Genomic DNA, 12,272 nt, shown 5'->3' with positions numbered 1-12,272 from the left:
AGAAACAATGAAACCAAGAGAAGCAGCTTCCTGGAAACTGCAGCTGCTTACAGACACCATGCAAAAACGATCACTTTTCAGCAAGTGCTATTGTAATCACTGCCAGCCAGGTCAGAGGAAATATAGTTCCAACAACTGAGTATTTTTAGCACCTAAAGAGGAAGTGAATAGTTCAGCTTTTGTGTTCTCTGGAGAAAGGACCAGTATGTGTTGTATATATCAGTACAAACCAATATATGCCCTTATGCTATACACTGAAGCACAATTATAGACTGCGCACAGAAGTGGGATGATGTCTTTCCCTTTTCACATAGGGCAAAATCGGTCCTCCCAGATTAATTTTTCATGACAGGATCTCTGAAAAGGCCCCACCATCTTTAAATTGATTTAATTTGGTATTATCATGCAATTAAGTTTCACAGAAGCATGTTCTGGAGTGACAGCTTTCATTGTTGGAGCATATGGTTATCAGAGAGCAGCTTGTGGCAGATGTGATGTTTATTCACTATTAGCGAGTTTTCAGTCTACGTCACTCCAGTCAAAGGAAGCACTACATGTATTTGACATCTAAGGAGATCTTCAGGCCACCATCACATTTAAGCTGCTTCTGTCAAGTAGGAACTCTGTAGCTCCAAATAAGTAACTCATATTTAACAAGTAATTATGTTGTTTACTGGAAATCTGTGTTCCCAGAATCCATGTTTATAGCATAGGTTGTGATCCCTCAGCAGACCACAAAGACCACCTATTACAATGAGCTCATTAAGCACGCAGCTCTTCAGTTCTTGCAAGCTGGTGCAATAAGCAGCTGTTGCAGGGGGTTAAAAATTGTATTATCAACTTGGAAAGCATGTTGGTGATCTGGCTGGACCCAAAGAGAAAGTATGTGAGCAACATCCCTGTTACTGTTGAATATATCTTTGACTACAGTACATGAGCAAAGCACCAGCAGTATTGCAGTGACACACTTCCCCACCCAGTAAGCCACTCCTAGAGATTAAATGTCAAAAATTTATTATGAAAGCTTCCATAGCAGCAAATATTTCAATAAAAACTATTGCATTATTAAACCAGTTCTGCAGAGTGGCCCATAGGCCTGTTGAAGTCTGCCTGCTTTAAAAGTCTCTATATCTGACTTGGTAATCAGTCTCTAAAAGTCCATGAAGTATTATAACTTGCTTCTCTTCATGTTTTGTAGACAGCGCCAACAGTTTCTAGTCACAGTACCCTGTTCAGTCCTTCTGTGAAGTTTCATCCCACTTCCCCTAACTTCCTCTGCCTTCTGAAGTAGCTCCACTTGACCAGGAAACTTGCAATACTTGTTTCAGTTCCACAGTATGTTAGCTTCCCCACAGCTGCAGCCTACTGAGGCTCACTGGTGAGATGAGCTATTCTTTTCCTGTCTCCTTTGTAAGAGCCCACTGCATGCCAGTCTGAGTGACTGTAATTCAGTCTCTTGACCAGGCTAATCCATGGAATCAGCAGCTTGTTGCACACTTTAGTGAACCAACACCACGTTGAGAATGCAACAGAGGTTTCAGCCTCCCCAGCATGCCAGATCACCATCACTTGGGCAAGACAATAGTTGGCACCCACTCATTGATGTTCCGGCTTTCTTCACAGAAGCAGTTCAGCTTCTCTAGAGCTGGGTCCTTCCAGCCACCTTCATTTGCGTTCTGCCAGAAAAGAGTTGCATATCATGAGCACATGAAGTCACAGTATTTTACAGAAGCACTAGCTTAGAAAGCAAGGCATTTTCAGGCAGAGAGCAGGAAGCTGAGCTGTCACCGCTGTGGGTGGCAGCAGAAACCCTTGTTACAGAAGCAATGCCCACTGTAGCTCAGCTACTCCACACCCCAACGGCTGAGCCCTGCCAGCTCATGGAGCTCCATCCCTCCCAGTCCCATCCACGCACCGTGATGAGGATGCAGTGCAGGTCTCTGGGCTCACCAGAGTCCTCACTGGGCCCCACGGCAGCAGCCAGCTTGGGTAGGTCATTCACCCGCACGATGTCGATATCATTCTCACAACAGAAGGCCTGAATGAGGGTGAAGTGGATCTGTAGGGCGATGTCCCCCTCATCCTCCTCATCGGCTGCCAACACGCAGAATGCCACATTATCCGGGTCCCTACGGAAGGCGAGAGCCGTTAGGCCCCGTCCGGGCTGCCTGCCCCTCGCCCCACTCCCGCTGCCCTCCCCGCTACTCACACGTTCATTAGCTTGGCCGACTCGTAGACGCCGGCAGTGAGGCAGCCGCGGCGCTGCGCTGACACCAGCAGCTCGTGGAGGGCCTTGCCTGCGCTCTGCATCCTGCAAGCACAAGAGAGCAGTCAACGCGGCGCCAGCGTCCGGACAACGGCCACCCCAACTCCCAAGCAACTGCCGCCGGCACCTACCAGTCCTTGCCCGCGGGCACCGGCTCCTGTCCTTGCGTCTCCTCCAGAGTCATAGCAGCGTGCAACAAAGCAACACAGCCACCAACCAAGCCCGCACAGCAACTCACTCCCTGCACCCCCCCCCACCCCCCGCAATAGCTGCGCCGGCGCCCACTCTATTTAAGGCACCGGAGCTGCGGCGCTGGCAGCTGGCGGCGGGCGGCGCATTCCCATTGGCCGGCGAGGAGCGTGGGGAGGGTGCTTTTTTATGCTAATCAGAACGCGCCTTGCGGGGGGGGAGGGCGGTGTGACTGGCTCGTGCCGGGCGGCAACGTGGTGGTGGAGAGGGGAGGGCGACGGCGGCGGGCGGTAGGTAGTGGGCGCGTGCGGAGGAGGGCGTGTGCTGATAGGGGGCCCACAACGGCCGCATGGCGCGGAGCTACTGCCTTGGGGATGCCAGCGTATTAATGACAGGCAGTTCCTTCTTAGAAGGAGTGGTGAGGCCCTGGAACAGGCTGCTCTGGCAGGTGGAGGAGTCACCATCCCTGGAAGTGTTCAGTAATCATGTGAATGTAGCACTGAGGGACATGGGTTAGTGGGCATGGTGGGGGTGGGTTGGTGGTTGGACTTGGTGATCTCAGAGGTCTTTTCCAACCTTTATGATTCTATGAATGCGCATTCTCAACTCGAAAGCCTGCACCATGACCTGTTGCACTCCCTAAAATGGACTGACTTGAGCTACTGCTATAGGGAACAGTGCACGTGCATTAGTTTAGTCTATCTAGGTACATAGGTTGCTCTGAAAGTAATACTTCCTGTTTATTTCCATAGAAACTACAACAAAGAGCACAGTAACACTGCTTGATAGTGCAAATTCTCAGTTTCAAAACACGTATTTTCAACAGTCACCACCATTAGCTGTGCATTTTCATCAGCAGTGAACAAGAGCCTGCATGCCACGTTCATAAACATTTGCACCAGTGAAAATTGCTCAGAGAAGTTGTGGATACCCCATCCCTGGAGGCATTCAAGGCCACGCTGGGTGGGGCCCTGGGCAGCCTGATCTGGTGGGTGACAGCCCTGCCCATGGGATTGGAACTGGACTGCCTTTATGCTCCCTTCCAACTCAAACCATTCTATGATTCTATGATAGATGACCCACTGTTGCTGTCACCACTGTTGAAACACACGACCTATTGCCTCACTGTGCTTACATCTGCTGTTTGGTCTCTGTAAATGTTCAGCAAACATCTATGAATGTCAATGAGTGCCATTTTTTTTCTGCATGGAGGAATTCAGCAACACAGTTTTGCTCCATACACACTTCCATGACAGACACTATTCAGTCAGGCTGCCCCTCTGCTGCCATCGGTCACATAGCAGCAAAATGCAATGGAATATTGGTGGGAAGGTTCAACCTCTACTGCCATATCACCACCTTCCACCTCTGATGCCATGGGCCGACAAAATAAAATAAGAGGCATTACTTTCAGGGCAGCCCAACTGTGCAGCCACAAACGTTTTGAACATGAACTCCCATTTCTGCCCACAAGCCCAGCGCCCTGCAGCCGCAGTCTCCAGCAGACCCAGTGCTGCAGACTCGGTTTTGCATGGCCTGTTCTGTGTGTGTGATGGAGAACTGACAGCACCAGGTCCTGGGTAGCTCCGCTTCTGAGTGCTTCAGGCCATCCTTTATCAGGGTGGGCCCACCACAAAGCAGCACCGCTTAGGCACAAAGAAGCACATTTCGCCACTAAATTGGCCAGCCACCACTACAGAAGCAGTCCCACTTCCCGGCACGGAACGCTGCTCTGCAGCCTTGTGTTGTGTCGGTCAGCGCACTGCCGATCACCCTTCAGCCCCGGGTGGTGTCGCATCCACAGGAAAACCCTGACCTCTGCTGGACATCGGAAATATTAGGGCTGCAACAAACGGCCGGGCTGACACCTGGACGCCGTGCCTGGACTCATATCATGAATGCTTTTCCTGAAAGCCTAGAAGGAAAAAAAATAGTATTTCCTGTATGAAGAAAGCCCTTAAAACAGCTCCCGAATCTTATAATACGTCAAATGCAGAGTAATGGGGAAAGAAGTGTCCGTTCAATTACAACAACGGCAAGAAGCACAGCAGGAAATAGCGGACAGAACTGCAGATAGGTCGCACTCCTGAATACTTGGTAACAAACTCCTCTTCCCTTGCTCAGCCCTCCTGTCCTCACGCTGCCAGCCTTTTTCTCCAGGTACTGCGTCTCACAAACCAGAAAACCAGCCAAAGACTCCCCAGGAAATCCGCGAAATTTGGGAGGCAAGCAGACTGCTCCCTCTGCTGACACTCTGCTCTTTGGCACTTTGGCTTCCAAAACCAAACAACCGTGGTTTGTAGGCATTTAACTTAATGAGAAAGGAGTGAAGTAAGGCTTTTTGTAGCATCTTCTTTTCTAAAAAATAACAATAAAGCTTCATGTTACAAGTCTTGGCTGAAAACGCTGCTGTGAAAATAAAAGCATTGTTCACCTAAGTTAAGTGTTCTGCTGTTTTGTTAAAAAATGGAGCATTCCCACAAATATAGCTGAAGTGCTGTATGATGGACACTATTCCACTGGCTGCACAGACCCGATCATTGTAGACTGTACTGCAGCTCAGTACAGAGCCCTCAATTTGGATGTCTTTTCAGACTTCGAGCTAAAAAAAAGACAAAAGCAGCCTTTGCATTAATTTTGGTTGCTGGAGTTTTTCTATAGACAATGGCATACTGAATCAAGTGTCTGCCTGTAGTCAAGAGAGTTTTTTTGCTGGTTTTGCTGAATTCATACCACAAGTGCATTTTTTTCTCCTGCATATGCTATTCTTGAAATAAAGCAAGAAACCAGAAATGCTGTTCTAATAATAGAGAAGCATCTTTCTAATAATAGATGAATGTTTCTCCCCTGTTCTAAGAAAAGAAAGGGTTGCTTTAGAGGTTTTATGGAGGGTGGCTATTTTTAGTCATCCGTTTCCTTTTATATAGGTGGAATGTTGAAGGAGCTAATTTTGAAAACACAGACTTGGATTGGCAAGAGCCCTCTGTGAGGAGGTGCCAGGCTCAGCAGAGGCCAAGCAAAGGAGAGAAATGCTGTGACTAGCAGCATGCTGGGGCCTCTCTGCATACCCTGCCAAGCTTTGCTGCAGAAAGGGAGCAGTCCCTACCTGCTGGCACAAGCAGACATTGCTGCACACTACGCCGTGCCATCTAGGGTCAGAGCATGCTGGCTGTCCTTGGAACTGTCTGTGAAAGGCTCCTTCACTTCTTCCCAACCCCAAAACAGGGTGCTATTCTCCTCAGCAGATTTACCTTCATTGGCAAGTTAAAGCACTTTTTCACCTTCATGAATGGTTTCTTTATGCAGTTGCTTGCATTCCTGTTCTGCACTTGTCTGGCCATGGGTCACCTCAATTGAAGATAGTCACATACACTGTCTGAAACAGCACTGCATATTTGTGTTGTGTATTCTAAACAAGACCATGCATCTTGTGCTTATCTCCGCCCACCAGGCACTAATGGAGCTGCAGACAGAAAAAGCTTTTCTTTTTATCATCAAATCTCAGTATTACACTGAAAACTCATTATAGCAAGCTTCTTCAAAGAGACAAAAATGCAAAAACTCACAGTCTTGTATTGCACATTCTGTATTCAGACTGTGATGAGCTGCAAGTATGCACCGATTATATGTCTGGGGCAGGCCAAGGTCTCTGTAATCGGCACCCATGGGGAGCAGGAAGGCATGGAGCAGCTACGGGGATGGCTAATAGCACAGGGGGGCTTGCTGCTGCAGCTCTGCTATCATCAGGAGCTCCTTGGAAGCACTGTGAGGTGTGATGCTTTCTTTTCTTCTTCTTCGTCTTCTTTTTTTTTAACCTGTTTTTTATTTTTGTTTCTTATTTTTTTGGTAGCTTTGCATTGTTTTATTGTTCATTAAGAACTGCTGGGTGCCAGTGTTAATGCTTCTTTAATGTGCCTTCTTTCTTCCCAATCACAGTTTTCTCAGGCCAAATTCTGCAGGGCCCTCTCCTGGGATTGCTGTGTGTCTGTAGGTCTAATAACCAAAACTTCATTGTGCATTCATGGCAGCCCTGGCTGGCTGCTGTGTGACTGGAAATCCCAGACACATTCACAGCCCATGTGCACCGTGGCTGCATAACACCCCGCTCAGAAAACCTGCATCTTTAGGCCAGATTGGACAGATTGTGCATGCATGTTCAGCCAAAGCTTGCCTGCCAGAAAGTGTCAGGTTTACTATCCCTGAACACATACCATTGTCCAGAAATGCCTGGAAACCTTGCTCTGAGGGTGGCTTCAGTCAGACACGTAATAAGTGACACTAAAAATAGCATTTACGAATAATGCAAGCTAGATGAACAGGAGCAAACCCAAGCATCAAAAATCCCTCTGGTCTCTGCCAATTATTGTCTCAAGTGAGCCTCAGTAGCAAACAAACTCAGGAATTTCTTGTGGTAGAGCTCTTTTCTGTCTGCACTTCCCCTATCTCCTTAACATATTTCTTCTGCTATACCCATTAATCTGCTGCACAGGGGCCCCCCTCTTCCAGCAAAGCAAAGCTACCAAACAACACAGCCTTGCCTTGCTGGCTCCCCACTAGGGACTGCCATTAGGGACCGCTTTGTGTGATGACATCAGCTTTCGCAATGCCAGTGGCTCTGTGCAATGCCGAAAGGAATTTCTGAACAGCTGAACGTAACTTGAACAGTATTGTGTTAAATAATCTGATTTTTATTTTGTTGTATGCTGAACTTTCTTAAGGATGACAGAGAAAGCCAAGAATCTATTGCTGAAGGAGTTCTCTGAGCAGCTGTCTGTATGATGCAATGAAGGGAGAACAGGCTTTTCTCAGCTCAGATGCTGACATAATTGTTTATTTCACTGATAACTCTGCAGCATGAAATGTGATTCACACAGAAGGCAGATGTGTTACCCTACATTCACTGCCCCTGTGTCTCAGCATAAAACTGTCTAATGGAACTTCTGTTGTGGAGATGTGCCTGACTGGGCAAAACAGTCTGCTCTTTCCTTAGCTCCTTTGTGTCCTCTGCCATGTAGTGGATAGACAAACTGAAAAGGAAAGCTTGGGTGATCGACTCAGATCTTAGGTGTATCCCTCTGATTTCTCCTGTATTTTCCTGCCTTCAAAAAATAGCACGAATCTGTCTTATATCTTAACAGATTAGACAAGTGGCTGATGGGGAAGGGCTTAATTCATCCTAGCTCTTACAAACATAAGTGTAAGAAAAGCAAAAGTCTTTACTGATCACAAGTACTGACCAAGATACTTCTGCAGATGTGTTTTTTTTCTGATCAAGAGCCTTAACAAAGCAGAGCATTTGCATCATCCCATCTTTGCAACTGAAACACAGGAATTAGCTTAAATCTAGAAAGTGATTAGGTTTTCTTCTCTTTCCCTTTCAGCTCACCCAGAACAAAACATTTTCTTTTGCTCTGAAGAGCTGCTACACAATGGCCAAAATGAGAAGTGTACCCTGAATGTCCCCACCCTAAAACTGCACTCTCTGATGCATAGGTTTACAAAAAGAGAGCAATGACAATTAATAAATGTGCCTAAATGTAACCTAACATTTAGGTGCAGTATAATACTAAGTGGGACCCCAGATAGCAGCTACTGATTTTGATGTTACTGGACTAAGAGTTCTTGACTATCACTATTTAGAAGTGAAGAGTTTTAGTAAATCTCAGCATGCACTGGGATAGTTATAATGAATTTCACTGAAATGTGTGTATGCCAGCTGTCCAAGTTTTCATTGCTAATCAGTTGCTTTTTACATTTTAGCCGTCTTTTGTTCTTATCTGTGGTTTCTTGTCTTTTTCTCCTGTGGCCCTATTGTTCCATCACTCTATGTGGGGCTTTGGACCAAGCACACAACTAATGAAATTCCCTCTACATGAGGTGTTCGTCTGCTGCAGGGAGCCACAGATGAATGTAGCAGAAAGAGGTGGCAGGTAGCCTTCCTGTGAAGCATGTGCTCTGATCTCTATTTCCAGAAAGTGCAGGTACCAGAAATCTCTCTGACTTCACACAGTTTGTGAATGACCTTAAATATGGCAGAGGGGCAGCACAGTAGCACTGGTAAATGCTTTTATGATTATTAAAAATCCATATTGACACCAACAGCATGAGCTCCACCAGTTCTGAACTATGTCCAGTCTGTGACACGCTCTGAGGACCATGTATAGTGTTTGTAACAAATAGCTTGAAGTGAAGGATGTGTTGGTCCTCAATATGGGGACCAGAATTTGCTGTAGTTTCTGGACTCCCTCAAGGCCAGGTGTCACAGCGTTATGGATCAGTGTCTGTGACATGGGGACAGCAGGCCCACAGGCCCACTGGCCTGGAAAAGAGAGAAAGGAGAAAAAAAAGTGTCAACAGTTTAGGGTCCGGCCCGGCCCGGTCCTATGACTAATGCGGCAGGGGACCTCCGGACCCACGCCCTGGGGAAAACAAAGGGAGAAGGGGACGGGTAGGAAAACCGTAGATGGGTCTAAAATAAAACAGCAGCAACAATCTGAGGAGGAGTGTTAATTTACTAAACATGATATTGAAATTGAGGCCAATAAATCAAAACAGAGAGAGTTCAAAGCTGAGATTCTTACTCCGTAAGCTGCATGGGAACCATGTGCTTCTCTGCCTCATATGAAGAGAGGATTCCTGGTCCACCAGGCAGCTTCACCAGCCCCCTCCAGATGCAAAGACCCCTGGGAAATGCAGCTCTCCCAACTGGAGACATTTCTAGGCAGCTTGATACGGGAAACCAGCACACAGGAGGCTGTGGAGCATTTTTGGCCCAACTGCAGAGGCGGCAGCAGTGACCATGCCAGCATCAGCCTAGCCTTGCTGGCAGAGCAGCAATGGTGTGCAGGGCCCAGGTGGGACAGCATGGCTGTGCACATGGGCTTGGCTTCACAGGGCAGATGTGGCTTAGCTATCGGGAAGAAACACTGAAGTTCTGATATTATTCTAAACACTAATGTGGGCAAGAGAACATCTTTAGGATCATCTCCACTGAAATGTGAGTGCACAGATGGGGAGGTTGCAGGATTAGTAATATTTTCAGCTTGTATCCTGTGTATCTCTGTCCTTGAAGTCTTTTTGTTGCTGTTTACCCAAAACCACAACTCAAATCTTTAGCTGGGAAAAAAATGGTACTTCAAAGTCCAGGATGAGTTTATTGAGCAGTGACTCTTCTCCTCATGACTCAGTGGTGGATAATTCATTTTAGGTTGGAGTATCTCATTTCCCAGTGTGCAGCTTTGGTGCTGTAATTTGTCTAACAGTGATAAGGGAGGCAGTGATTAGCAAGCTCCTTTGTGCCTCCAAAATTTTTGAGAACAAGATAAGGACTAAAAGTGGGCTTTCCTAAATTATGTTGCACAGTGATACCATCCTCTGTATTTAGGGGAAGAAATGATTAAAATTGCTAGCTTATACACACTGATCTAATCTCTCATTTAGTAATCTACTAGACAAACACTAAAAGAAACAAAGAACAACCTGATGCTGGAAGATATGTTTATGGCAGAAAAAAAAATACACTCTACTATTTAGGGTGGCTTTCTCGTACTTAAAGTTACTTAAAGCAAAATAGGGTTTTTGTTTTGTTTTGTTTTGTTTTGTTTTTCTTGGCCCATATTCAAGAGTGTGAAGTATTTGTGTGAAACAGGCCTCTAGTGGTTAAAGTGGGCATTCTGTCAGACGTTCTCTGGCACAAAACAGGCCCCACACTTATGCAAAAATTATCCATGCAAGGTCCCAGCTGAACATGTCAAAATCTAAGAATGGCACAGTGTTTTTATAAACATGATCCCCCCTGGCTCTAGTTCATGTGCATACAGCAGGAAAACATGCATCTCTTTTACTAGCTGTGGTGAATGTGCTCCCATGTGGTGTTCAGGATACACGGGTCTGGAGCCATGGCCTGCTCAAGACTGGTTATCTCGGGGCACTGGTACCAATATTTAAATAGCAGCAATGAGACTGAATTTGCAACAGAGATTTTCTTTGTCTGCATGAAGACTGCAAAGTGTGGTGATCAAAACAGGAGCACAGCTGCAAGAATTTCCCCTGGAAAAAGCAATTCTCACTGAAGGAGAGAAGTGCAGAAATTATATGTTCAAGATTGATATGTGCTGGCAAACCTGGAGATGGTGTCAGCCAAGTAATCTTCTGTTATGACTTGAAATTGTAGAATTTGGTCTTCTCAGGTCTGCAGAAGAGGTCTTGTATGATGACATGGACGTCGAGGCATGTAGCTCTGTCCAAGATGATATGTAACCCTGGGCAAAATGGTGAATCTGACCAAGCCTGGTCTCGTTCCACATCTGTAAAACAGGATTAGCATAGTGGCTGAATCTCTGCATGTTTTCTGTTATTTTAAATACCTTCAGTCCTCTGATTCATACTACTGAAGGGAAGCTTTTTCTTAATTAAAGGTTTCTGACTCTCACAGCTTGAAAGAAAAACTATCAGTGAATAAACTGTTAAGATTGACATTAAAAAATAAAATAAGAACAATTCACAAGTTAAAAAGCAGCCTCACATTCCCTAAACAAATCTTCACAACTTTTTTGTGGACCTGATTCCTGGTATATCTATTGTTTTAATCACTTGAGTTTGAAGATTTTGCAATAATATTGTATATCTCAAAATTTCTTGGCCCTATCTAGTTTGTTTGTCGTACCTTCAGGTCAGGGGTGGTCTCCTACCATAAAACCACATCTTCTCCTGCACGGTGATGCTTTGTTTTCAGGTGATGATGGTCAGGTGACTAATGCTTTCAGGTGCAATCATAATGTGAATTACATTCACGCAGAAAAAATTTAAAGCAAGAGAGTAAATTAGGACTCTCTTTTTTTCTTTTTATATTTTATTTTTATGCAGTAGCAAGGTTATATTGTGATGTTGGCTGTCAAGCATAGAGTTCTTTTACTAAACCCAGCTCTCATAAAAAGAAGCAGTCACTGCTTGAAATCTAGTTTTCCTCTGAAAAATTGAAAAAGTGTGCAGTTAAACTGTCTCTACTTAACGATGTTATGATCCCATATTAAAAATTATTCACTTTTCAGAAAGACATGAAATTGGAGTATTTTTTGTTTGTTTTTATGTCATAAAAAATGGAATTTCTTGGTTGCTACTCTGTAACACTACTGGTAATGGAAAAAGGACCAAAACTTCAAGACCAACTCTGAATCTTTACACATTAAATCTAGAAATGGTCACTGAATAGCACCAGAAACAGTGACTTTTCTTGTGTCTTTTCACAGAAGCACAGAATGGCTGAGGCTGGCAGGGAGCTGTGGGTCCATCTGGCTCAACTCCTGCACCAGCAATGGCATCCAGAGCAGGAACATATCAAAGCAGCTTCTGGAGATCTCCAAGGAAGCAACTTCTCTGGACCGCTGAACACTGAAGCCTGAATGCTGTGTGTCACATTAGCTGCATGCCATCAGCATTGTCATTAAATAACTACATTTTCAACTTCATTCTTGTATATGATTTACAAGTCAGTAAAATTTTCCTAAGAAGCAGTAAGAAAGACATGAAAAAAAAACCAACACTGATGTAATAAAACAGGGTGCATACAGGACTGTCCATACTGACAGGAGGTACTGAAGCACTCATGGGACCCTGATCTCCACCAGCAACAGAGCAGTAGGAATCAGAATAACAACCTCAGTTTTCAGGAACTCTTTCATTTGATTTATTAGCTTCAATCCCAATTAACTTGTATTTCTCCTATTATAATTAGTAAATTAACTTTCCTCCTCAGATTGTTGTTGCTATTTGTTGCTTTTCCTTCCCTCCCTCCCTCCCTCCCTCCTTCCTTCCTTCC

The 12,272-nt window shown here is 45.2% G+C and overlaps 1 protein-coding gene across 1 annotated transcript; it reads right to left on the bottom strand.

Annotated features, from left to right (window-relative positions):
* Window positions 998–2,597, bottom strand: GADD45G (growth arrest and DNA damage inducible gamma). The gene is made up of 4 exons (XM_021381408.1): window positions 2,398–2,597; window positions 2,210–2,311; window positions 1,916–2,129; window positions 998–1,676 (listed from the first exon to the last, which is right to left on the bottom strand). The coding sequence occupies exons 1-4, from the start codon at window positions 2,448–2,450 to the stop codon at window positions 1,566–1,568; spliced, it is 480 nt and encodes a 159-aa protein (XP_021237083.1). The 5' UTR covers window positions 2,451–2,597; the 3' UTR covers window positions 998–1,565.

Source organism: Numida meleagris, chromosome Z, assembly GCF_002078875.1.
Source record: "Numida meleagris isolate 19003 breed g44 Domestic line chromosome Z, NumMel1.0, whole genome shotgun sequence".
NCBI lineage: Eukaryota > Metazoa > Chordata > Aves > Galliformes > Numididae > Numida > Numida meleagris.
Note: the sequence above shows the minus strand (reverse complement) of the source record. Positions and strands in the feature narration are given on the sequence as shown.

Excerpts from the sequence above, each read along its gene's own strand:
- GADD45G (XM_021381408.1), bottom strand. The coding sequence starts at position 2,450 with ATGACTCTGGAGGAGACGCAAGGACAGGAGCCGGTGCCCGCGGGCAAG. Across the intron at positions 2,312-2,397 it reads GTGCCCGCGGGCAAGGACTG|GATGCAGAGCGCAGGCAAGG; the intron begins GTAGGTGCCGGC and ends TTGTGCTTGCAG. Across the intron at positions 1,677-1,915 it reads TGCACTGCATCCTCATCACG|AACGCAAATGAAGGTGGCTG; the intron begins GTGCGTGGATGG and ends CTTTTCTGGCAG.